The sequence below is a fragment of the Oncorhynchus gorbuscha genome, linkage group LG25 (genome assembly GCF_021184085.1).
Source record: "Oncorhynchus gorbuscha isolate QuinsamMale2020 ecotype Even-year linkage group LG25, OgorEven_v1.0, whole genome shotgun sequence".
Lineage (NCBI taxonomy): Eukaryota > Metazoa > Chordata > Actinopteri > Salmoniformes > Salmonidae > Oncorhynchus > Oncorhynchus gorbuscha.
Genome location: NC_060197.1, coordinates 41434797 through 41462163, shown reverse-complemented (window position 1 = coordinate 41462163; position 27367 = coordinate 41434797). Strand labels below are relative to the sequence as shown.

Sequence of the window (27367 nt, the reverse complement as noted above, 5' to 3'; positions counted from 1 at the left end):
GACCACCCAGCTGTGGTCTGAGTACAGGGTGGCAGTCAGGCTGGGCAGCCCAGCGTTGTGCACCAGGGGGAAGCCGCACAGCTTCTCCATCTGCTGCCAGCGGTGGAGGCGCTCCCTCAGGCAGGCCGTCACCTCCGACAGGGACTTCCTGGAAACAATCAAATGTATTTAGAAAGCCATTTTTATACCAGTACTTATCACTATGTGCTTTCACAGCAAACCGGCCTAGACCTCAAAGAGCAAGTAGAAGCAGGGACACGGTGGCGAATCTCCCTAGAAGGAAGAAACCTAGAGAGGAACCCAGCTCAGAGGGGAGGCCTATTCTCTTCTGGCAGTACTGGTCTTTATCCAGACACTTGGGCTTCTGTGTTTATATTTGAAGCAGATTACCGCTAATGCATGGACAACAAGTTACTCTAATAGGTATTTATACCCGATAGGTAGAGTTTGACCTATGTGGGGAACCTTCTAGCCTCAGTCAGTAAGCAATAGACCTGGCATAAATCCCCAAGCCTTTCCACATCAATTCAGCTCAATGGACAAAGACATAGAGATCAGAGTGACAATGCACCGCACCGTGACAGCAGAGTAAATGAATGGTGAGCACGCGTCTTCTCTTACTTGGCCTCCAGGATCTTGTGGTCCACCTCGTCCAGTGACGAGCTGTGAGCGACGTGAAGGGTCCCAAACACACTACTCCGCTTCCTCTTGATTTTCTCTGCCTGACACAAAGACATAAGACACTGTTGGGTTTTGAGAAGATGAAACATACTTATTCATGTCACTGAGGGAGAGGGTCATGTACAGTGCCTTGCGAACGTATTCGGCCCCCTTGAACTTTGCGACCTTTTGCCACATTTCAGGCTTCAAACATAAAGATATAAAACTGTATTTTTTGTGAAGAATCAACAACAAGTGGGACACAATCATGAAGTGGAATGACATTTATTGGATATTTCAAACTTTTTTAACAAATCAAAAACTGAAAAATTGGACGTGCAAAATTATTCAGCCCCCTTAAGTTAATACTTTGTAGCGCCACCTTTTGCTGCGATTACAGCTGTAAGTCGCTTGGGGTATGTCTCTATCAGTTTTGCACATCGAGAGACTGACATTTTTTCCCATTCCTCCTTGCAAAACAGCTCGAGCTCAGTGAGGTTGGATGGAGAGCATTTGTGAACAGCAGTTTTCAGTTCTTTCCACAGATTCTCGATTGGATTCAGGTCTGGACTTTGACTTGGCCATTCTAACACCTGGATATGTTTATTTTTGAACCATTCCATTGTAGATTTTGCTTCATGTTTTGGATCATTGTCTTGTTGGAAGACAAATCTCCGTCCCAGTCTCAGGTCTTTTGCAGACTCCATCAGGTTTTCTTCCAGAATGGTCCTGTATTTGGCTCCATCCATCTTCCCATCAATTTTAACCATCTTCCCTGTCCCTGCTGAAGAAAAGCAGGCCCAAACCATGATGCTGCCACCACCATGTTTGACAGTGGGGATGGTGTATTCAGGGTGATGAGCTGTGTTGCTTTTACGCCAAACATAACGTTTTGCAAACGTTATGCAAAGTAAAGATACACTGTTTGTACAATGTGTAGGAGGAGACTTAGCCTAGCAGTAAAGATAAACAGATGATACACTGTTTGCAGTAAAGATACAATGTTTGTACTGTGTAGGAGGAGACTCAGCCTAGGAGAAAGGGTTTAATATCAGTGTGTGTTCAAAGATACAATGTTTGTACAGATGGGTAGGAGGAGACTCAGCCTAGCAGTAAAGATACACTGTTTGTACAGATGTGTAGGAGGAGACTCAGCCTAGCAGTAAAGATACAATGTTTGTACAGATGGGTAGGAGGAGACTCAGCCTAGCAGTAAAGATACAATGTTTGTACAGATGGGTAGGAGGAGACTCAGCCTAGCAGTAAAGATACAATGTTTGTACTGATGGGTAGGAGGAGACTCAGCCTAGGAGAAAGGGTTTAATATCAGTGTGTGTTCAGATGTGTAGGAGGAGACTCAGCCTAGGAGGAAGAGTTAAATATCAGGGCTTGTACAGATGTGTAGGAGGAGACTCAGCCTAGCAGTAAAGATACACTGTTTGTACAGATGTGTAGGAGGAGACTCAGCCTAGGAGGAAGGGTTAAATATCAGTGCTTGTGTGAAAATGTGTCTAATGCAGCTGTATTGATTCTCTGGGAAGAATAAACTTGGTGAAGCATTCATGTCGGTTGAGTTTTCACTCTGAATGAGAACCTAACAACACTATATGGGGCGGCAGGGTAGCCTAGTGGTTAGAGCGTTGGACTAGTAACCGAAAGGTCCCCGAGCTGACAAGGTACAAATCTGTCGTTCTGCCCCTGAACAGACAGTTAACCCACTGTTCCTAGACCGTCATTGAAAATAAGAATTTGTTCTTAACTGACTTGTCTAGTTAAGTTAAATAAAGGTAAAATAAATATAAAAATATGGCTGATCCCCACTATCATTCAATATTTCCATTCTCTGCTACAATGCATGTTCGTGCCTTATCGTGTCAAAAATCGGCCCATTGTAGCAGCTGTTCATGAATACATTCCTACAGCTACTGAATTTAAAATGGATTCAACTGAGATGTTTGTCAAATGGCCAACATAGGAAAAACCCCATAATGTCAAAGTGGAATGATGTTTTTAGACCTTTTTACAAATTCATTAAAAAAAAAAAATTAAAAGCTGAAATGTCTTGAGTCAATAAGTATTCAACCCCTTCGTTATGGCAAACCTAAATAAGTTCAGGTGTAAAAATGTTCTTAACAAGTCAAATAAGTTGCATGGACTCACTCTGTGTGCAATAAAAGTGTTTAACATGTTTTTTAAATTATTACCTCATCTCTGTTCCCCACATATACAATTACAGTATCTGTAAGGTCCCCCAGACGAGCAGTGAACTTCAAACAGATTTAACCACAAAGACTAAGGAGGTTTTCCAAAGCCTCGCAAAGAAGGACACCTATTGGTAGATGAGTAAAACATTTTAAAAAGCAGACATTGAATATCCCTTTGAGCATGGTGAAGGTATTAACAACACTGGATGGTGTATTAATACACCCAGTCACTACAAGGTACAGGCGTCCTTCTTAACTCAGTTGCCGGAGAGGAAGGAAACCGCTCAGGGATTTCACCATGAGGCCAATGGTGACTTTAAAACAGTTAGAGTTTAATGGCTGTGATAGTAGAAAACTGAGGATGGATCAACAACATTGTAGTTACTCCAGAATTCTAACCTAAATGACAGAGTGAAAAGATGGAAGCCTGTACAGAAAACAAATATTCCAAAACATTGAATCAAAACTGCTAAAAATGTGGCAAAGAAATTAACTTTATATCCTGAATACAAAGTGCTATGTATTGGGGCAAATCCAACACACCACATCACTGAGTACCATTATTCATATTTTCAAGCATGGTGGTAGCTGCATCAAGTTATGTGTATGCTTGTCATCGGCAAGGTGTAGGGAGTTTTTCTAGGATAAAAATAAACAGAATAGAGCGAAGCACAGTCCTAGAGGAAAACCTGGATCAGTCTGCTTCCAGACAGAGACAAATGTACCTTCAAGCAGGATGATAACCTGAAACACCAGGCCAACTATACACTGCAGTTCCAAACCAAGACAACATTGAATGTTCCTGTGTGGCCCAGTTACGGTTTTGTCTTAAATCGGCTTGACTTGAAAATGACTGGCTAGCAATGATCAACAACCAACTCAACAGAGAGCTTGAATAATTTTTTATACATGTGCGCAAAGCTCTTCAAGAATTACCCAGAAAGACTCACAGCTGTAATCGCTGCCAAAGGTGATTCTAACATGTATTGACTCAGAAGTGTGAATACTTATGTAAATGAGATACTGTATTTCTGTATTTCAATATGTTTGCAAACATTTCTAAAAACATGTTTTTACTTTGTCATGGGGTATTGTGTGTGTAGATGGGTGAGATACAAAGTCAATGTAATCCATTTTTTAAATTCAGGCAGTAACACAACATAATGGGGAATGAATTATTTCTGAAGGTACTGTACATCTCTTCCCAAGACCACAATCTGTTGGCTAGAGCAGAAACAGACTGGTGTCCAGACTGATATACAATACAATTTACTACAGAGACTAGTTTTATCAATAAGTCCTCAAATTGGGACACATCTACTTTAATGAGAGCAACATATTGCTGTGTCTCCTGGTTTGTGCTATCACAGCGCCACATTTAATTGACTTCTGAAATTGCCTGATGAGTCAGTCTAGCTGCAAAGGCAAAAACAAAGGCAAAAACAAAGGCAAAAAAAAACAATGCAATTAAAAAGTAATTTAGCTGTGTCATTAAAAAAACTCATTAGGAAAAAAATAACTAATTTTGTTTCTGTGTGTGTGTGTGTGTGTGTGTGTGTGTGTGTGTGTGTGTGTGTGTGTGTGTGTGTGTGTGTGTGTGTGTGTGTGTGTGTGTGTGTGTGTGTGTGTGTGTGTGTGTGTGTGTGTGTGTGTGTGTGTTTGCCTGTCCGTGTATCTGTGTGCGTGCTTGTGCGAGTAAGTTTTCAATTATACAAGGGCAATGCTTGTTCCAAATTGCACCTCAGAATTGAACACTCAACTAGTTTACAAATTCAGAACCCAGTGAGGTTTGAACCAAAATCCCCCTAAAGTCTGCTCCTACTTAGAAAAACTCTCTCAAAGGAAGTGATGTCTTAGCGATGTCATTTGTTCTCCAGGAAGTTACCTCTTCCTTAGCGACCGTGAGCTGCAGCTCCGCGCTGTGTTTCTTGATGTTGTAGTATTGGACCTCCACCTCGTGGGTGAGTTGTAGCCACATCTGTAGGGCGTCGGGCACCGACCACTCCGTCTGCATCTCCTTCTCTGCTCGCTTCAGGGCCATACGAACCTGGAGACAGGAGGAGGGGGGGGGGCACATTTAGGCGTCACACGCGTATGAATTAAAACGGTATCAGGGGGCATAAAAGTGGGGGCAGTACTGTTACTGTACGTAAGGGGATGGTACTATGCAATGTGCAGGGGAACAATGTCAAATGCTTTACTGTGGAATACCAGTATACACAGAGGAATAGTATTCTGTGTGGTAAGCATATGCTCTGAATTCCACACTGCATTCATATGGTAATTGGGATTGCATTGTACTGTATGCACCACTAGGGGGAAGTATTTCACGTGACACAGAGAGAGACGGGATTTGACTCAACACAGGGGGACAGTATTTCACGTGACACAGAGAGACAGGATTTGACGCAACACAGGGGGACAGTATTTCACGTGACACAGAGAGACAGGATTTGACGCAACACAGGGGGACAGTATTTCACGTGACACAGAGAGACAGGATTTGACGCAACACAGGGGGACAGTATTTCACGTGACACAGAGAGACGGGATTTGACGCAACACAGGGGGACAGTATTTCACGTGACACAGAGAGACGGGATTTGACGCAACACAGGGGGACAGTATTTCACGTGACACAGAGAAACAGGATTTGACGCAACACGGGGGGGACAGTATTTCACGTGACACAGAGAGACAGGATTTGACGCAACACAGGGGGACAGTATTTCACATGACACAGAGAAACAGGATTTGACGCAACACAGGGGGACAGTATTTCACGTGACACAGAGAGACAGGATTTGACGCAACACAGGGGGACAGTATTTCATGTGACACAGAGAGACAGGATTTGACGCAACACAGGGTGACAGTATTTCACGTGACACAGGTGGACAGTATTCTGTTTGAGCGTTTCAAAGGGAGGGAATTGTACCCGGTGAGAAATTGTTTTTAGGATTTTTAGGTCACTTTCATAACACGTACAAGATCAAATAATAAAACAAGCTGTTTTAAATATGAAAAATAGATTGTCAAAGCTGTAAAACATGATCACATAAACATCAACTTAGTGAATAGCCTTGGTGTTTAATATGAGTGTTTCAGCATGATGTATACTTTATATTCTTCACACTTATTTGACTAATGTCTATATGTTTTTGTTGTCAATGTTTTGGGGGCTAAACTGGGGGCAGAAGTAATCTATAGTTGGAAGAGTAGCAGAGTTAATCGCTAATTATGTAATTAGGCTGGTTTTCATTGACAAAAGCAATATCTCAAAAGAAAAACACTGTGACGTGTGTAATGGAAACGACAGATAGAAGAAATGCTCTAAAGAACGATACATTTTTAAATTAAATGGTGTTCGGCAGGGATGGATTATTATTTTTGTCGAACTTTCTTTTTTTGCGACAAATTATGATGAAAAATACGGTTCTTCGAATAAATTATTTTTTTGCCAAATAATTTTGAAGGTACTCAGGGGACGTGATGTCATCACGTAACTAACCAGAAATCCACTCCATATTGTTGTGTCTGATAAAAAGGCTTTTTCTAAAAGCTTTCTAAATGTTGATGAGATGCTTTTTTCATTATATTAGGCTATTTTCTCTTTCACCACACAGTCTATCCACTAAAACTTGTGGACAATATTGACACAGATTTTTACCAAAATGAATATTTTATATGAAAAAATAAGAAAAATTGGTTATTCAAGTATACATTACCCACATACACACACTGAGTATCTCTCTCTCAGATTCCAACAACTGATTCCAGACATATAAATACTGTAAATATACCAAAGAAAGGTATGTTAATTGCTCACTAGAATATATTCAGTTTAAGGAACAAAATTCATGAAATACGCTGTCTAGTGCAGTCAAACAATATCCATGTATTGGCAATATGAGAGACTCACTTGGACTCTTCTATTGTGGATGCTGAGATCTCTATACATGGAGACAATATGTTCAGGAGGGACAGAAATAGATATGGGGGCGCAGTTGCAGTTTACATCCAGAGTCATATTCCAGCAAAACAATGTCAGGACTTAATGTTGAATGGATTAGAGGCACTATGGGTACAGGTGCATTTACCACATTTGAAACCTATACTAGTTGGTTGCTGCTATAGGTCACCTAGTGCTGATGTGAAATATCTTGATGTAATTTGCGAAATGTTGGATAAGTTATCTGATGAAAATAGGGAAATATTTTTTTGTGAGATATGAATAGTGATTTTTTTGAATACAAACTGTCCAAATAGAAAGTAATTTCTGTTTCCAATGAATGTAACCTGACCTAAGTTATGACATCACCAACCAGAATGTTCACTGATAGGTCCGGTATCACATCTTTACCACCATGGCTGAACATTGTTCTAAAGCTGTATCAGTGACACTGGGTGGCAGTGATCATAACCTGGTTGCATTCACTAGGAAAACGAACATACCAAAAGGCTGGCCCGACAGTGGGTTCAATCAGGACTCGTTTTTTAGATGAGATTAAGATATAAAGGAATATGAGAAAAAACACTATTCAGGGTCATGTTGGACGCAGCTTTATCACGGTCAGAACACATAGATCAGATTGTTATTAAGATGGGTAAGGGAACACATAGATCAGATTGTTATTAAGATGGGTAAGGGAACACATAGATCAGATTGTTATTAAGATGGGTAAGGGAACACATAGATCAGATTGTTATTAAGATGGGTAAGGGAACACATAGATCAGATTGTTATTAAGATGGGTAAGGGAACACATAGATCAGATTGTTATTAAGATGGGTAAGGAACACATAGATCAGATTGTTATTAAGATGGGTAAGGGAACACATAGATCAGATTGTTATTAAGATGGGTAAGGGAACACATAGATCAGATTGTTATTAAGATGGGTAAGGGAACACATAGATCAGATTGTTATTAAGATGGGTAAGGGAACACATAGATCAGATTGTTATTAAGATGGGTAAGGGAACACATAGATCAGATTGTTATTAAGATGGGTAAGGGAACACATAGATCAGATTGTTATTAAGATGGGTAAGGGAACACATAGATCAGATTGTTATTAAGATGGGTAAGGGAACACATAGATCAGATTGTTATTAAGATGGGTAAGGGAACACATAGATCAGATTGTTATTAAGATGGGCAAGGGAACACATAGATCAGATTGTTATTAAGATGGGTAAGGGAACACATAGATCAGATTGTTATTAAGATGGGTAAGGGAACACATAGATCAGATTGTTATTAAGATGGGTAAGGGAACACATAGATCAGATTGTTATTAAGATGGGTAAGGGAACACATAGATCAGATTGTTATTAAGATGGGTAAGGGAACACATAGATCAGATTGTTATTAAGATGGGTAAGGGAACACATAGATCAGATTGTTATTAAGATGGGTAAGGGAACACATAGATCAGATTGTTATTAAGATGGGCAAGGGAACACATAGATCATGTTGTTATTAAGATGGGTAAGGGAACACATAGATCAGATTGTTATTAAGATGGGTAAGGGAACACATAGATCAGATTGTTATTAAGATGGGTAAGGGAACACATAGATCAGATTGTTATTAAGATGGGTAAGGGAACACATAGATCAGATTGTTATTAAGATGGGCAAGGGAACACATAGATCAGATTGTTATTAAGATGGGTAAGGGAACACATAGATCAGATTGTTATTAAGATGGGTAAGGGAACACATAGATCAGATTGTTATTAAGATGGGTAAGGGAACACATAGATCAGATTGTTATTAAGATGGGTAAGGGAACACATAGATCAGATTGTTATTAAGATGGGTAAGGGAACACATAGATCAGATTGTTATTAAGATGGGTAAGGGAACACATAGATCAGATTGTTATTAAGATGGGTAAGGGAACACATAGATCAGATTGTTATTAAGATGGGTAAGGGAACACATAGATCAGATTGTTATTAAGATGGGTAAGGGAACACATAGATCAGATTGTTATTAAGATGGGTAAGGGAACACATAGATCAGATTGTTATTAAGATGGGTAAGGGAACACATAGATCAGATTGTTATTAAGATGGGTAAGGGAACACATAGATCAGATTGTTATTAAGATGGGTAAGGGAACACATAGATCAGATTGTTATTAAGATGGGTAAGGGAACACATAGATCATGTTGTTATTAAGATGTGTAAGGGAACACATAGATCAGATTGTTATTAAGATGGGTAAGGGAACACATAGATCAGATTGTTATTAAGATGGGTAAGGGAACACATAGATCATGTTGTTATTAAGATGGGTAAGGGAACACATAGATCATGCTGTTATTAAGATGGGTAAGGGAACACATAGATCAGATTGTTATTAAGATGGGCAAGGGAACACATAGATCAGATTGTTATTAAGATGGGTAAGGGAACACATAGATCAGATTGTTATTAAGATGGGCAAGGGAACACATAGATCAGATTGTTATTAAGATGGGTAAGGGAACACATAGATCAGATTGTTATTAAGATGGGTAAGGGAACACATAGATCAGATTGTTATTAAGATGGGTAAGGGAACACATAGATCATGTTGTTATTAAGATGGGTAAGGGAACACATAGAATTGTTATTAAGATGGGTAAAGAAACATAGATCAGATTGTTATTAAGATTTAAGGAACACATAGATCAGGTTGTTATTAAGATGGGTCCTAACACACAGAGTACTGTTATTAAGATGGGTCAGGGAACACATAGATCATATTGTTATTAGAGTACTTGTTATTAAGATGGGTAAGGGAACACATAGATCATATTGTTATTAAGATGGTAAGGGAACACATTATAGTACTGTTATTAAGATGGGTAAGGGAACACATAGATCAGATTGTTATTAAGATGGGCAAGGGAACACATAGATCAATTAAGATGGGTAAGGGAACCTGATCAGACTGTTATTAAGATGGGTTAGAGTACTGTCTGTTATATGGTCAATTGTTGGTCCTATAACATTTAGCACACTGAATCAGGTGATTAAATCCCTGATCCTATCACACACAGAGTACTGTCTGGTTATATGGTCAATCCCTGGTCATATCACACTTAGAGTACTGTCTGGTTATATGGTCAATCCCTGGTCCTATCACACTTAGAGTACTGTCTGGTTATATGGTCAATCCCTGGTCCTATCACACTTAGAGTACTGTCTGGTTATATGGTCAATCCCTGGTCATATCACACTTAGAGTACTGTCTGGTTATATGGTCAATCCCTGGTCATATCACACTTATAGTACTGTCTGGTTATATGGTCAATCCCTGGTCATATCACACTTAGAGTACTGTCTGGTTATATGGTCAATCCCTGGTCATATCACACTTAGAGTACTGTCTGGTTATATGGTCAATCCCTGGTCCTATCACACTTAGAGTACTGTCCAGTTATATGGTTTCCATAAATGACCTGTTAGTTACTAAAATTAGTAAACATTCTGGTAACTTTGGTAAATGACTGGTAGTTTTGCAACCTTAAGGACATGCGACACACTCTCAATGGTTCCTACCTGCACCAGCTCCTCCTCTGCGTATTTGAGGCGGCTGAGCTCACACTCGGCCCCCTGGCGTAGTTCGCGGAGGCGGTACGACTCCTTCTTGGCCCCGCTGATCTCGTCTCTCATCTTCTGCTCCAGGTTCTGCTTCTCCACCGCCACTGTGCGGTTCTCCTCCTGGGCCTTCTCCAACCTGGGGAGAGCCATGAAAACCTGACAAAGTCATCTTCACCACCCAAAAACAACCACCTTCACCACCCGAACCCTGGGCCCAGTCCAATGCCTAACATGTTACACAAAGAGATCGACATCATTTAACACGGTGGCTAGGTGTTCTAGTGAGGTCAGAACAATACCTGTAACATCTATATACAGAATACACACCTTTTATAAAACCTTAATGAAAACTACTAGGTTACGTACCGTCCCTGTAGGTCCATGAGGCTCTGCTCAGCACTCTGCAGGCTCTCCAAGTCCTTCATCATCTGACCCATGTGGACCCGGGAAGACTTGTTCTGGATATAAGCGAACCAGCAGCCCCCCACCCCGATCACTATAGATACCATCAACACAAAGTCCTTCAACCAGTTGTGTTGCGGACCTGGGGGAGAGAGGGGTGGAATGGAACGGTGTTTATTGGCGGTCCACGCACGGCTCAGTTGGTAGAGCATGACCCTTGCAATGCCTTGATAGCGGGTTCGATTCCCGGGACCACCCACACGTTAAAAAGCATTAAGGACGTATTGACCTTACAGGAAAGCTGTACAATAGTATGCATGGTATCTTTGGATTGATGGTTTGGTAAAAAGGTTCTGGTAAATGTAGAGATGGGAGGGGGACAGAGTCATATTGTTGATCATTTCCTTGATGGAAGAAGACATATGATGAGTAAACATGGTTCTGTTTGTACCCAGACACCCCCGCAGTGGCACCAAACCCACACGTATGTATAGTGTACTTACGTGAGGGAGGGCCGAAGAGCACAGCATCTAGTGCTTTGAGATTGAGTTTCTGTTTGTGTCGCTGGTCTAATATCTTCAGCTGACCCGACATAAACGACGGTTCGTTCGCCGCCAATCTGAAACAGAGAGAGAAAACGTGTTGAGAACGAGAATAGAAACGCTGATCAACCAACTACAGTATGTGATACATGACCAAGTAAGACAAGGTCTGTCTTGAACTGTGTGTGTGTGTGTGTGTGTGTGTGTGTGTGTGTGTGTGTGTGTGTGTGTGTGTGTGTGTGTGTGTGTGTGTGTGTGTGTGTGTGTGTGTGTGTGTGTGTGTGTGTGTGTGTGTGTGTGTGCGCGCGCGCGCGCGTGTGTGCGTCAGTGTGAGTGTGTGTTCCTGTGTGTGCGTCAGTGTGTTCCTGTGTGTGTGTCAGTGTGTGTCCGTGTGTGTATCAGTGTGTCTGAACATGTCGGTGTACTCGTGCCACCACCATCTTGTGGTCCTTCTGTAGCTCAGTTGGTAGAGCATGGCGCTTGTAACGCCAGGGTAGTGGGTTCGATTCCCGGGACCACCCATACGTAGAATGTATGCACACATGACTGTAAGTCGCTTTGGATAAAAGCGTCTGCTAAATGGCATATATCTTAAACCAGATCAGACAACATGGCAGCCAGTGACACCCAATCCACTGCTGTGACATCATTTAATGAGTCAGCACCCCCGACGGCAAAATGGGGTAAAACAACACCCCTGACCCCTTCAACCCCCCCTCTTCAACCCTCCTCCTCTATCCATATAGTCATTCCTTACATGAGTACATGGAGTCTCATTCCTGAAGAGATTCTAGTGGAACTGCTCTGACTCTCCCCTTCGTGTCATTAAGACGGTGTTATTGGTCCCATCTAAACAAGATCAAGTCCATAGAAAGGTGACTCCTTGATATAACAATCGCCTGCTGACTTCGGGGTCATGAACTGGGATGTCTAAACTGCACTAACGTGACTATCGGACAACATGGGCAGGGAGATGTTTTGCTAGTCGAAGTGGGCAAATGTTTTATGTGTGTGTCATGTTTGATCATTTCTCTCCCATTCCACCTGCATTAACCTTACATATCCAGCAGAAGGGAGCATTGGTCTGAGTAACAAATTGAGCTCATTGTTTATGATGTGCATTTCAACTTTTCAAACTAAACCTGAAACCGTTTAGCATATATCTACATATTGATAAAGCAGTGCAACGCGATATCTTCACCATCGCACAAAATCACTACTGTTTACACATCATGGAAGACACGATTCAGTTCAGTGGTGTTGTTGGTATCTGTGATATTCTGTGTTGTGTGATAATGTAGTCACCGAGGCAGAGTGTTTCCATTGATCCGGAACTCTCTGAAGCTCGTCTCGTACTGAGGCAGCTCCACAGATTCCTTCAGCCACTGGACTGTGTCCTCCGTCGTCCAGTTATGAACTGCAGACAGAGACTGAAATTGACATTTGCTTCTTCCATTTACCCTCTCTCCCATTCCTCCCATTTACCCTCACTCCCATTCCTCCCATTTACCCTCTCTCCCATTCCTCCCATTTACCCTCTCCCATTCCTCCCATTTACCCTCACTCCCATTCCTCCCATTTACCCTCCCATTCCTCCCATTTACCCTCTCTCCCATTCCTCCCATTTACCCTCACTCCCATTCCTCCCATTTACCCTCCTCCCATTCCTCCCATTTACCCTCACTCCCATTCCTCCCATTTACCCTCTCTCCCATTCCTCCCATTTACCCTCTCTCCCATTCCTCCCATTTACCCTCTCTCCCATTCCTCCCATTTACCCTCTCTCCCATTCCTCCCATTTACCCTCTCTCCCATTCCTCCCATTTACCCTCTCTCCCATTCCTCCCATTTACCCTCTCTCCCAGTCCTCCCATTTACCCTCTCTCCCATTCCTCCCATTTACCCTCTCTCCCAGTCCTCCCATTTACCCTCTCTCCCATTTACCCTCTCTCCCATTCCTCCCATTTACCCTCTCTCCCATTCCTCCCATTTACCCTCTCCCATTCCTCCCATTTACCCACTCTCCCATTCCTCCCATTTACCCTCTCTCCCATTCCTCCCATTTACCCTCTCTCCCATTCCTCCCTTCCATTTACCCTCTCTCCCATTCCTCCCATTTACCCTCTCTCCCATTTACCCTCTCTCCCATTCCTCCCTTCCATTTACCCTCTCTCCCATTCCTCCCATTCCCTCTCTCCCATTCCTCCCTTCCATTTACCCCCTCTCCCTTCCACTTACCCCCTCCCATTCTCCCTTCCACTTACCCCCTCTCCCTTCCATTTACCCCCTCCATCCCCCATTCCCCCTCTCCATTTACCCTCCTCTCCTTTCCTCCACCCCCTCCCTTTCCTCCCACCCCCTCCTTTCCTCCCACCCCCTCTCCTTTCCTCCCATCTCCTTTCCCCCACCCCTCTCCCTTTCATTTACCCCCTCTCCCTTCCATTTACCCCTCTCCCTTCCATTTACCCCCCTCTCCTTCCTCCCACTTTCCATTTACCCCCTCTCCTTTCCTCCCACCCCCTCTCCCTTCCATTTACCCCCTCTCCCTTCCATTTACCCCCTCTCCCTTCCATTTACCCCCTCTCCTTTCCTCCCACCCCTCCCTTCCATTTACCCTCTCCATTTACCCCTCTCCTTTCCTCCCACCCCCTCTCCCTTCCATTTACCCCCTCTCCCTTCCATTTACCCCTCTCCCTTCCATTTACCCCCTCTCCTTTCCTCCCACCCCTCTCCTTCCATTTACCCCCTCTCCTTTACCCCTCTCCTTTCCTCCCACCCCTCCTCCCCACCCCTCTCCTTCCATTTACCCCTCTCCTTTCCTCCCCTTCCATTTACCCCCCCTTTCATTTACCCCCTCCCCTTCCATTTACCCCTCTCCTTTCCTCCCACCCCTCTCCCTTCCATTTACCCCCTTTTTCCTCCCACCCCTCTCCCTTCCATTTACCCCTCTCCCTTCCATTTACCCCCTCTCCCTTCCATTTACCCCCTCCTTTCCTCCCACCCCTCTCTCCATTTACCCACTCCCCCTTCCATTTTACCCCCTCTCCCTTCCATTTACCCCCCCCTCTCCTTTCCTCCCACCCCTCCCATTTACCCCCTCCCACCCCTCCCCTTCCATTTACCCCCTCCCCCTCTCTCCTTCCATTTACCCCCTCTCCTTTCCTCCCACCCCTCTCCTTCCATTTACCCACCCCCTTTCTCCCCCTTCCATTTACCCCCTCTCCCTTCCATTTACCCCTCTCCTTTCCTCCCACCCCTCCCCCTTCCATTTACCCCCTCCCCTTCCATTTACCCCCTCTCCTTTCCTCCCACCCCCTCCCCTTCCATTTACCCCCTCCCCCTTCCATCCCCCTTCCATTTACCCCCTCTCCTTTCCTCCCACCCCTCCCCTTCCATTTACCCCCTCTCCTTTCCTCCCACCCCCTCTCCCTTCCATTTACCCCCTCCCTTTCCTCCCACCCCCTCCCTTCCATTTACCCCCTCTCCCTTCCATTTACCCCCTCCCCCCCTCCATTTACCCCCTTTCCTCCCACCCCTCTCCTCCATTTACCCCTCTCCTTCCATTTACCCCCTTCCATTTACCCCCTCTTCCATTTACCATTTTCCCCCTCTCCCCTTCCATTTACCCCCTCTCCTTCCATTTACCCCCTCCTTTCCTCCCACCCCCTTCCATTTACCCCCTCTCCCTTCCATTTACCCCCTTCCTTTCCTCCCACCCCTCTCTTCCATTTACCCCCTTCCATTTACCCCCTCCCTTTCCTCCCACCCCTCTCCCTTCCATTTACCCCCTCTCCCTTCCATTTACCCCCTCTCCCTTCCATTTACCCCCTCTCCTTTCCTCCCACCCCCTCTCCCTTCCATTTACCCCTTCCCTTCCATTTACCCCCTCTCCTTCCATTTACCCCCTCTCCTTTCCTCCCACCCCTCTCCCTTCCATTTACCCCCCCCTTTCCTCCCACCCCTCTCCCTTCCATTTACCCCCTCTCCCTTCCATTTACCCCCTCTCCTTTCCTCCCACCCCTCCCCTTCCATTTACCCCCTCCCCTTCCATTTACCCACTCCCCTTTCCTCCCACCCCCTCCCCTTCCATTTACCCCCTCCCCTTCCATTTACCCCTTCTCCCTCCATTTACCCCCTCTCCCTCCCATTTCCACCCCCTCTCCCTTCCATTTACCCCCTCCTTTCCTCCCACCCCCCTTCCATTTACCCCTCCCATTTACCCCCTCTCCCTTCCATTTACCCCCTCTCCTTCCTCCCACCCCTCCCTTCCATTTACCCCCTCCCCTTCCATTTACCCCCCCTCCTCCCATTTTCCATTTACCCCCTTCCATTTACCCCCTCCTTTCCTCCCACCCCCTCCCCTTCCATTTACCCCCTCTCCCTTCCATTTACCCCTCTCCCTTCCATTTACCCCTCCCTTTCTCCCACCCCTCTCCATTTACCCCCTCTCCCTTCCATTTACCCCCTCTCCTTTCCTCCCACCCCTCTCCCTTCCATTTACCCCCTCTCCCTTCCATTTACCCACTCCCTTTCCTCCATTTTCCATTTACCCCCTCCCCTTCCATTTACCCCCTCCATTTACCCCCTCCCTTTCCTCCATTTACCCACCCCCTCCCCTTCCATCCAAGCAATTAGACTGCTGAACAATTAATAAAAATCACCACCGGACAATTTACATTGACACACCCCCCCTGTCTTGTACACTGCTGCTACTCACTGTTTGTTTGTTATCTATGCATAGTCACTTCACCCTCACCTACATGTACAGGTTACCTCAACCACCCTGTACCTCTGCACACTGACTCGGTACCGGTGTCCCCTGTATATAGCCTGCACACTGACTCGGTACCGGTGTCCCCTGTATATAGCCTCCACACTGACTCTGTACCGGTGTCCCCTGTATATAGCCTCCACACTGACTCGGTACCGGTGTCCCCTGTATATAGCCTCCACACTGACCCGGTACCGGTGTCCCCTGTATATAGCTTCCACACTGACTCGGTACCGGTGTCCCCTGTATATAGCCTCCACACTGACTCTGTACCGGTGTCCCCTGTATATAGCTTCCACACTGACTCGGTACCGGTGTCCCCTGTATATAGCCTCCACACTGACTCTGTACCGGTGTCCCCTGTATATAGCCTCCACACTGACTCGGTACTGGTGTCCCCTGTATATAGCCTCCACACTGACTCTGTACTGGTGTCCCCTGTATATAGCCTCCACACTGACTCTGTACTGGTGTCCCCTGTATATAGCCTCGTTATTGTTATTCTCGGTGTTACTTTTTATTTTAGACATATTTTCTTCTTCTTGAACTGCACTGTTGGTTAAGGGCTTGTAAGTAAGAGTTTCATGGTAAAGTCCACACTGGTTGTATTCGGCGCATATGGCAAAATAAAGTTGGATTAGATTTACCCTCTCTCCCTTCCTCCCTATTTTAAACAGTCCCTTCCTCCCTCCATCTCTCTCCTACCTTCTGAGGTTTTCCAGCCCTTCCACAGCTCTTCCACAGTGATGTGTTGGTCTTCCCTGTGAAGGTTACTGTGTTTGTTAGTTTGTTGTTGCTTCATATCTTCTCTAATAAACTGCAAGAAGAAGAAGAAGACATTTGGTTAATATTACTGGTTATTCTATCGTTACAAACTGCAATAAAACTGACACCGTGGGAACACAAACTAACAAGTGAAACACAGGCACAGAGTTATGACATCATGGATACCAGCAGACGTGACGTTCAGTGTGATGTGAGATCTATTAGTTATGTCTCTTTTAGAAGTTGGCCGATTAATTAGGGACGATTTCAAGTTTTCATAACAATCGGTAATCGGCATTTTTGGGGTGCCGATTATGGCCGATTACATTGTAGTCCATGAGGAGACTGTGTGGCAGGCTTGACCACCTGTTACGTGAGTGCAGCGTCGCAAGGAGCCAAGGTAAGTTGCTAGCTACAGTAGCATTAAACTTAACTTATAAAAAAACAATCAATCTTACCATAATCACTAATTAACTACACATGGTTGATGATATTACTAGGTTAACTAGATTGTCCTGTTTGATTTTAATCAATGCGGTGCTTGTTCATTTATCATTGAATCACAGCCTACTTCAACTTTGCCAAACGGGGGGTGATTTAACAAAAGCACATTCGCAGAAAAAAAGCACATTCGTTGCACGACTGTACCTAACCATAAACATCAATGCCTTTCTTAAAATCAATACACAGAAGTATACATTTTGAAAACTGCATATATAGTTAAAATAAATGCATATTATCGAGGGAAATTGTGTCTCTTCTCTTGTGTTCAGTGCAACAGAGTCAGGGTATATGCAGCAGTTTGGGCCGCCTGGCTCGTTGCGAACTGTGTGAAGACCATTTCTTCCTAACAAAGACCGTAATTAATTTGCCAGAATTTTACATAATTATGACATAACATTGAAGGTTGTGCAATGTAACAGCAATATTTAGACTTAGGGTTGCCAACCGTTCGATAAAATACAGAATGGTTCCGTTTCACTGAGAGAAAAAACTTTTTGTTTTTGAAATGATAGTTTCCGGATTTTACCATATTAATGACCAAAGGCTCGTATTTCTGTGCGTTTATTATATTATTATTAAGTCTATTATTTGAAATTTGATAGAGCAGTCTGAGCGGTGGTAGGCAGCAGCAGGCTCGTATGCATTCATTCAAACAGCACTTTACTGCGTTTGCCAGCAGCTCTTAGCAATGCTTGTTGCACAGCACCGTTTGACTTCAAGCCTATCAACTCCCGAGGTTAGGCTTATAGGCAATACAAAGTGCCTATAAAAACATACAATAGTCAAAGGTATATGAAATACAAATGGTAGAGAGAGAAATAGTTGAGGCGTCATAATTCCTATAATAACTACAATCTAAAACTTCTTAACTGGGAATATTGAACCTCCAGCTTTCATGTGTTCTCATGTTCTGAGCAAGGAACTTCGCTTTCTTACATGGCACATTTGCACTTTTAATTTCTTCTCCAACACTGTGTTTTTACATTATTTCAACCAAATTGAACATGTTTCATTATTTATTTGAGACTAAATAGATTTTATTCATGTATTAAGTTAAAATAATAGGGTTCATTGTTCATTCAGTATTATTGTAATTGTCATTATTAAAAATATATATTAAAAAAATTGGCCGATTAATCGGTATCGGCTTTTTTTTGGTCCTCCAACAATCTGTATCGGCGTTGAAAAATCCTAAATTTGGTCGACCTCAAGTGTTGTGAATATGGTGTTTGAGCAGACTAGACTGTGTCCTTCTCCCACATAGCAGCCTAACCACCGGAGGTCTTTCTCTGGTACACTAGATCTCCTCCATAACACCCTGCCATCAACAACCTACCTTTCTCTAGCCCTCACAACGGCCCCTAAATAGCCACAGCACCAACTGACATCCCCAAGGAAACAGGTATGGGCAACACAACAAAACCTTAAAAGCTCCAATCGCCTTGGGAACAGCATGAGTTGATTTGGCACGAGTTGTGTCGCTACGCCACAATAAAGCACTGCTATTCTGCTCCCTACCTGGGTTTTAAACAGTGAGTCATAATAGCTACAAAGCTCTGTGTTGAGCTAGGAGAGAAGGGAGCGTGTGTGTGTGTGTGTGTGTGTGTGTGTGTGTGTGTGTGTGTGTGTGTGTGTGTGTGTGTGTGTGTGTGTGTGTGTGTGTGTGTGTGTGTGTGTGTGTGTGTGTGTGTGTGTGTGTGTGTGTGTGTGTGTGTGTGTGTGTGTGTGTGTGTAGAGCTAGAAGGGAGAATGTTGACTCAGGTTTTACCATTGACCAATAACAGAGCTGTACACCATAAAGGTAGGATATAAGGACTACAGAGGCTAAATCATGTGGTTCTAAACCCGAGGTTACCTTCGATGATTAGCTCAATGTGGTTCTAAACCAGAGGTTACCTTCGATGATTAGCTCAATGTGGTTCTAAACCAGAGGTTACCTTCGATGATTAGCTCAATGTGGTTCTAAACCAGGGGTTACCTTCGATGATTAGCTCAATGTGGTTCTAAACCAGAGGTTACCTTCGATGATTAGCTCAATGTGGTTCTCAGTGTGGGTCTTGTGGGTTGGGCCGTCTACGGTATTAATTGCTGTGATAATTTGTGGTCTTGCTGTGGGTTGAGATCAGTGACTGGAAGGCAATATAAACCATACTGAGAATAAATAACTTCTTCATGTTTCAGGAATGAATATGGGTCATAGACACTGTAGATGGTTTAGTCATTTAGCAGACGGTCTTATGCAGAGCGACTACCAGAGTATTTATCTCAAGGCAGCTAGGTAAGTGAATTACCTCAAACCAACTGTCAGTAAAGTCAGTGATAGTGAGACAAGTGGGAGTGTTAGATTTGACTAAAACACTGAATACTATCAGTACATCAGCTGTAGTTCTGCTAAATGGTTGAACAGGAGAAATGACTCTGCCATTTCCACTTGAGTTGGTTTCCTAGCAAACAGAATGACAACGTTTAAACAGTGGACATTTATTTGTTAACAAACACCTTGACAAGTTGCACAACTTCAGTTCGTTTGCTATTGATGTTGTTATCCAACGGGAGTTTTTGAAAATAGCTGAGTCACCTGACAAATGACTAGGACATTATCTGAAATGGACAGGAAGCACGCACCCAATACAAAGGGGCTGGTTGTCTGAGTTGGACTCTAGTTGGGTCTTCCCCAAGAGCCTCTCCTGCCCTTTCAAACAACACACTCGGAACTTCTGTAAGGTTGTGTGTGAGAGATGAAGGGACTGGGTGGGGCAGGGGGGCAGTGTGTGTGTGAGAGATGAAGGGACTGGGTGGGGCAGGGGGGCAGTGTGTGTGTGAGAGATGAAGGGGCTGGGTGGGGCAGGGGGCAGTGTGTGTGAGAGATGAAGGGGCTGGGTGGGGCAGGGGGGCAGTGAGAGATGCATGGCCTGGGTGGGGCAGGGGGCAGTGTGTGCGTGAGAGATGAAGGGCCTGGGTGGGGCAGGGAGGCAGTGTGTGCGTGAGAGATGCATGGCCTGGGTGGGGCAGGGGGCAGTGTGAGCGTGAGAGATGAAGGGCCTGGGTGGGGCAGGGGGCAGTGTGTGCGTGAGAGATGCATGGCCTGGGTGGGGCAGGGGGCAGTGTGAGCGTGAGAGATGAAGGGGTTGGGTGGGGCAGGGGGCAGTGTGTGAGAGATGAAGGGCCTGGGTGGGGCAGGGGGCAGTGTGTGCGTGAGAGATGCATGGCCTGGGTGGGGCAGGGGGCAGTGTGTGTGAGAGATGAAGGGCCTGGGTGGGGCAGGGAGGCAGTGTGTGCGTGAGAGATGCATGGCCTGGGTGGGGCAGGGGGCAGTGTGAGCGTGAGAGATGAAGGGCCTGGGTGGGGCAGGGAGGCAGTGTGTGCGTGAGAGATGCATGGCCTGGGTGGGGCAGGGGGCAGTGTGTGTGAGAGATGAAGGGCCTGGGTGGGGCAGGGAGGCAGTGTGTGCGTGAGAGATGCATGGCCTGGGTGGGGCAGGGGGCAGTGTGAGCGTGAGAGATGAAGGGCCTGGGTGGGGCAGGGAGGCAGTGTGTGCGTGAGAGATGCATGGCCTGGGTGGGGCAGGGGGCGGTGTGAGCGTGAGAGATGAAGGGCCTGGGTGGGGCAGGGGGCAGTGTGAGCGTGAGAGATGAAGGGCCTGGGTGGGGCAGGGGGCAGTGTGAGCGTGAGAGATGAAGGCCTGGGTGGGGCAGGGGGCAGTGTGTGCGTGAGAGATGAAGGGCCTGGGTGGGGCAGGGAGGCAGTGTGCGTGAGAGATGCATGGCCTGGGTGGGGCAGGGGGCAGTGTGAGCGTGAGAGATGCATGGCCTGGGTGGGGCAGGGGGCAGTGTGAGCGTGAGAGATGCATGGCCTGGGTGGGGTAGGGGGCAGTGTGAGCGTGAGAGATGAAGGGCATGGGTGAGGCAGGGGGCAGTGTGAGCGTGAGAGATGAAGGGCCTGGGTGGGGCAGGGGGCAGTGTGAGCGTGAGAGATGAAGGGGATGGGTGGGGCATGAAGGGGCTGGGTGGGGCAGGGGGCAGTGTGTGCGTGAGAGATGAAGGGCCTGGGTGGGGCAGGGGGCAGTGTGTGTGAGAGATGAATGGCCTGGGTGGGGCAGGGGGCAGTGTGTGCGTGAGAGATGCATGGCCTGGGTGGGGCAGGGGGGCAGTGTGAGCGTGAGAGATGAAGGGCATGGGTGGGGCAGGGGGCAGTGTGTGCGTGAGAGATGCATGGCCTGGGTGGGGCAGGGGGCAGTGGAGCGTGAGAGATGAAGGGGATGGGTGGGGCAGGGGGCAGTGTGAGCGTGAGAGATGAAGGGCCTGGGTGGGGCAGGGGGCAGTGTGTGCGTGAGAGATGAAGGGGATGGGTGGGGCAGGGGGCAGTGTGAGCGTGAGAGATGAAGGGGCTGGGTGGGGCAGAGGGGCAGTGTGTGTGTGAGAGATGAAAGGGCTGGGTGGGGTAGGGGCCAGTGTGTGCGTGAGAGATGAAGGGCCTGGGTGGGGCAGGGGGCAGTGTGTGCGTGAGAGATGAAGGGGATGGGTGGGGCAGGGGGCAGTGTGAGCGTGAGAGATGAAGGGCCTGGGTGGGGCAGGGGGCAGTGTGAGCGTGAGAGATGAAGGGCCTGGGTGGGGCAGGGGGCAGTGTGTGTGTGAGAGATGAAGGGGCTGGGTGGGGCAGGGGGCAGTGTGAGCGTGAGAGATGAAGGGGCTGGGTGGGGCAGAGGGGCAGTGTGTGTGTGAGAGATGAAAGGGCTGGGTGGCAGTGTGTGCGTGAGAGATGAAGGGCCTGGGTGGGGCAGGGAGGCAGTGTGTGCGTGAGAGATGAATGGCCTGGGTGGGGCAGGGGGCAGTGTGAGCGTGAGAGATGAAGGGCATGGGTGGGGCAGGGGGCAGTGTGTGCGTGAGAGATGCATGGCCTGGGTGGGGCAGGGGGCAGTGTGAGCGTGAGAGATGAAGGGCCTGGGTGGGGCAGGGGGCAGTGTGAGCGTGAGAGATGAAGGGCCTGGGTGGGGCAGGGGGGCAGTGTGTGCGTGAGAGATGAAGGGGATGGGTGGGGCAGGGGGCAGTGTGAGCGTGAGAGATGAAGGGGCTGGGTGGGGCAGAGGGGCAGTGTGTGTGTGAGAGATGAAAGGGCTGGGTGGAGTAGGGGCCAGTGTGTGCGTGAGAGATGAAGGGCCTGGGTGGGGCAGGGGGCAGTGTGTGCGTGAGAGATGCATGGCCTCGGTGGGGCAGGGGGCAGTGTGAGCGTGAGAGATGAAGGGGATGGGTGGGGCAGGGGGCAGTGTGTGCGTGAGAGATGAAGGACCTGGGTGGGGCAGGGGGCAGTGTGTGCGTGAGAGATGAAGGGCCTGGGTGGGGCAGGGGGCAGTGTGTGCGTGAGAGATGCATGGCCTGGGTGGGGCAGGGGGCAGTGTGAGCGTGAGAGATGAAGGGGATGGGTGGGGCAGGGGGCAGTGTGTGCGTGAGAGATGAAGGACCTGGGTGGGGCAGGGGGCAGTGTGAGCGTGAGAGATGAAGGGGATGGGTGGGGCAGTGTGTGTGTGAGAGATGAAGGGGATGGGTGGGGCAGTGTGTGTGTGAGAGATGAAGGGGATGGGTGGGGCAGGGGGCAGTGTGAGCGTGAGAGATGAAGGGGATGGGTGGGGCAGTGTGTGTGTGAGAGATGAAGGGGATGGGTGGGGCAGTGTGTGTGTGAGAGATGAAGGGGATGGGTGGGGCAGGGGGCAGTGTGTGTGTGAGAGATGAAGGGGATGGGTGGGGCAGGGGGCAGTGTGTGTGTGAGAGATGAAGGGGATGGGTGGGGCAGTGTGTGTGTGAGAGATGAAGGGGATGGGTGGGGCAGGGGGCAGTGTGTGTGTGAGAGATGAAGGGGATGGGTGGGGCAGGGGGCAGTGTGTGTGTGAGAGATGAAGGGGATGGGTGGGGCAGTGTGTGTGTGAGAGATGAAGGGGATGGGTGGGGCAGGGGGCAGTGTGAGCGTGAGAGATGAAGGGGCTGGGTGGGGCAGGGGGCAGTGTGAGCGTGAGAGATGAAGGGGATGGGTGGGGCAGTGTGTGTGTGAGAGATGAAGGGGATGGGTGGGGCAGGGGGCAGTGTGAGCGTGAGAGATGAAGGGGATGGGTGGGGCAGTGTGTGTGTGAGAGATGAAGGGGATGGGTGGGGCAGGGGGCAGTGTGAGCGTGAGAGATGAAGGGGATGGGTGGGGCAGTGTGTGTGTGAGAGATGAAGGGGATGGGTGGGGCAGGGGGCAGTGTGTGTGAGAGATGAAGGGGCTTGGTGGGGCAGGGGGCAGTGTGTGTGAGAGATGAAGGGGATGGGTGGGGCAGGGGGCAGTGTGTGTGAGAGATGAAGGGGATGGGTGGGGCAGGGGGCAGTGTGTGTGAGAGATGAAGGGGATGGGTGGGGCAGGGGGGCAGTGTGTGTGATTTGAGGAGGTCTGAATATCTAGCCATGGATCCTCGTGGTGACCAGTAGCACATGTCAACAACTCGCTGAGCTATCCTTCACTCAATAAATTATGTGTGTGTGTGTGTGTGTGTGTGTGTGTGTGTGTGTGTGTGTGTGTGTGTGTGTGTGTGTGTGTGTGTGTGTGTGTGTGTGTGTGTGTGTGTGTGTGTGTGTGTGTGTGTGTGTGTACACGCTTCCAGGCATGTCTATGGGTACCACAGAGCCCTTATGGTTTACACTGGAGACCAGCTAGGAAATCAAAACAAAACAACCCCCATACACTCCACGAGCAGAACGACCACCATACACTCCACAAGCAGAACGACCCCCATACACTCCACAAGCAGAACGACCCCCATACACTCCACGAGCAGAACGACCCCCATACACTCCACAGCAGAACGACCCCATACACTCCACAAGCAGAACGACCCCCATACACTCCACAAGCAGAACGACCCCCATACACTCCACAAGCAGAACGACCCCCATACACTCCACAAGCAGAACGACCCCCATACACTCCACAAGCAGAACGACCCCCATACACTCCACAAGCAGAACGACCCCCATACACTCCACAAGCAGAACGACCCCCATACACTCCACAAGCAGAACGACCCCCATACACTCCACAAGCAGAACGACCCCCATACACTCCACAAGCAGAACGACCCCCATACACTCCACAAGCAGAACGACCCCCATACACTCCACAAGCAGAACGACCCCCATACACTCCACAAGCAGAACGACCCCCATACACTCCACAAGCAGAACGACCCCCATACACTCCACAAGCAGAACGACCCCCATACACTCCACAAGCAGAACGACCCCCAAAGTAACTGAATATTATGAAAATTGGTCACAATATGAATAATCCACATCTATAAAAATAGCTAATCTATTCGTATAACTTTGCTGACTGAGGTCCAACTCGCACTCAGTCAAACAGGTGATGGTCCAGTAGCCCTACACTACACTGGAACCCCATCACTACTGGTGTCACTATCCAGTAGCCCTACACTACACTAGAACCCCATCACTACTGGTGTCACTATCCAGTAGCCCTACACTACACTATAACCCTCACTACTGGTGTCATTATCCAGTAGCCCTACACTAGAACCCTCACTACTGGTGTCACTATCCAGTAGCCCTACACTACACTATAACCCTCACTACTGTTGTCACTATCCAGTAGCCCTACACTACACGAGAACCCCATCACTACGGGTGTCACTATCCAGTAGCCCTACACTACACTAGAATCCCATCACTACTGGTGTCACTATCCAGTAGCCCTACACCACACTAGAAGCCCATCACTACTGGTGTCACTATCCAGTAGCACTACACTACACTAGAACCCCATCACTACTGGTGTCACTATCCAGTAGCCCTACACTACACTATAACCCTCACTACTGGTGTCACTATCCAGTATCCCTACACTACACTAGAACCCCATCACTACGGGTGTCACTATCCAGTAGCCCTACACTAGAACCCCATCACTACTGGTGTCACTATCCAGTAGCCCTACACTACACTAGAACCCCATCACTACTGGTGTCACTATCCAGTAGACCTACACTAGAACCCTCACTACTGGTGTCACTATCCAGTAGCCCTACACTATAACCCCATCACTACTGGTGTCACTATCCAGTAGCCCTACACTACACTAGCACCCTCACTACTGGTGTCACTATCCAGTATCCCTACACTACACTAGAACCCCATCACTACGGGTGTCACTATCCAGTAGACCTACACTAGAACCCTCACTACTGGTGTCACTATCCAGTAGCCCTACACTATAACCCCATCACTACTGGTGTCACTATCCAGTAGCCCTACACTACACTAGCACCCTCACTACTGGTGTCACTATCCAGTATCCCTACACTACACTAGAACCCCATCACTACGGGTGTCACTATCCAGTAGCCCTACACTACACTAGAACCCCATCACTACTCGTGTCACTATCCAGTAGCCCTACACTACACTAGAACCCCATCACTACTGGTGTCACTATCCAGTAGCCCTACACTACACTAGAACCCCATCACTACTGGTGTCACTATCCAGTAGCCCTACACTACACTAGCACCCTCACTACTGGTGTCACTATCCAGTAGCCCTACACTACACTAGAACCCCATCACTACTGGTGTCACTATCCAGTAGCCCTACACTACACTAGAACCCCATCACTACTAGTGTCACTATCCAGTAGCCCTACACTACACTAGAACCCCATCACTACTGGTGTCACTATCCAGTAGCCCTACACTACACTATAACCCCATCACTGCTGGTGTCACTATCCAGTAGCCCTACACTACACTAGAACCCCATCACTACTGGTGTCACTATCCAGTAGCCCTACACTACACTAGAACCCCATCACTACTAGTGTCACTATCCAGTAGCCCTACACTACACTAGAACCCCATCACTACTAGTGTCACTATCCAGTAGCCCTACACTAGAACCCCATCACTACTAGTGTCACTATCCAGTAGCCCTACACTACACTAGAACCCCATCACTACTAGTGTCACTATCCAGTAGCCCTACACTAGAACCCCATCACTACTGGTGTCACTATCCAGTAGCCCTACACTAGAACCCCATCACTACTGGTGTCACTATCCAGTAGCCCTACACTACACTAGAACCCCATCACTACTGGTGTCACTATCCAGTAGCCCTACACTACACTAAAACCCTATCACTACTAGTGTCACTATCCAGTAGCCCTACACTAGAACCCCATCACTACTGGTGTCACTATCCAGTAGCCCTACACTACACTAGAACCCCATCACTACTGGTGTCACTATCCAGTAGCCCTACACTACACTAGAACCCCATCACTACTAGTGTCACTATCCAGTAGCCCTACACTAGAACCCCATCACTACTGGTGTCACTATCCAGTAGCCCTACACTACACTAGAACCCCATCACTACTGGTGTCACTATCCAGTAGCCCTACACTAGAACCCCATCACTACTGGTGTCACTATCCAGTAGCCCTACACTAGAACCCCATCACTACTGGTGTCACTATCCAGTAGCCCTACACTACACTAGAACCCCATCACTACTGGTGTCACTATCCAGTAGCCCTACACTACACTAGAACCCCATCACTACTGGTGTCACTATCCAGTAGCCCTACACTACACTATAACCCTCACTACTGGTGTCATTATCCAGTAGCCCTACACTAGAACCCTCACTACTGGTGTCACTATCCAGTAGCCCTACACTACACTATAACCCTCACTACTGTTGTCACTATCCAGTAGCCCTACACTACACGAGAACCCCATCACTACGGGTGTCACTATCCAGTAGCCCTACACTACACTAGAATCCCATCACTACTGGTGTCACTATCCAGTAGCCCTACACCACACTAGAAGCCCATCACTACTGGTGTCACTATCCAGTAGCACTACACTACAC

General features: G+C 47.3%; 1 protein-coding gene across 2 annotated transcripts in view; it reads right to left on the bottom strand.

Annotated features, from left to right (window-relative positions):
- The window catches only part of LOC124014209 (stromal interaction molecule 2-like), a 97882-nt gene that overhangs the window by 3742 nt on the left and 66773 nt on the right, over positions 1 to 27367 (bottom strand). For both annotated transcript variants that reach the window (XM_046328978.1, XM_046328979.1), the window contains exons 3-10: positions 16887 to 16998; positions 12716 to 12827; positions 11372 to 11487; positions 10833 to 11010; positions 10425 to 10602; positions 4750 to 4911; positions 622 to 722; positions 1 to 148 (exon numbers count right to left, since the gene is read on the bottom strand). The exon at positions 1 to 148 is cut by the window's left edge and continues 91 nt beyond it. In XM_046328978.1, coding sequence (XP_046184934.1) covers positions 1 to 148; positions 622 to 722; positions 4750 to 4911; positions 10425 to 10602; positions 10833 to 11010; positions 11372 to 11487; positions 12716 to 12827; positions 16887 to 16998 — 1107 coding nt within the window. The remainder of the gene's footprint in view (positions 149 to 621; positions 723 to 4749; positions 4912 to 10424; positions 10603 to 10832; positions 11011 to 11371; positions 11488 to 12715; positions 12828 to 16886; positions 16999 to 27367) is intronic.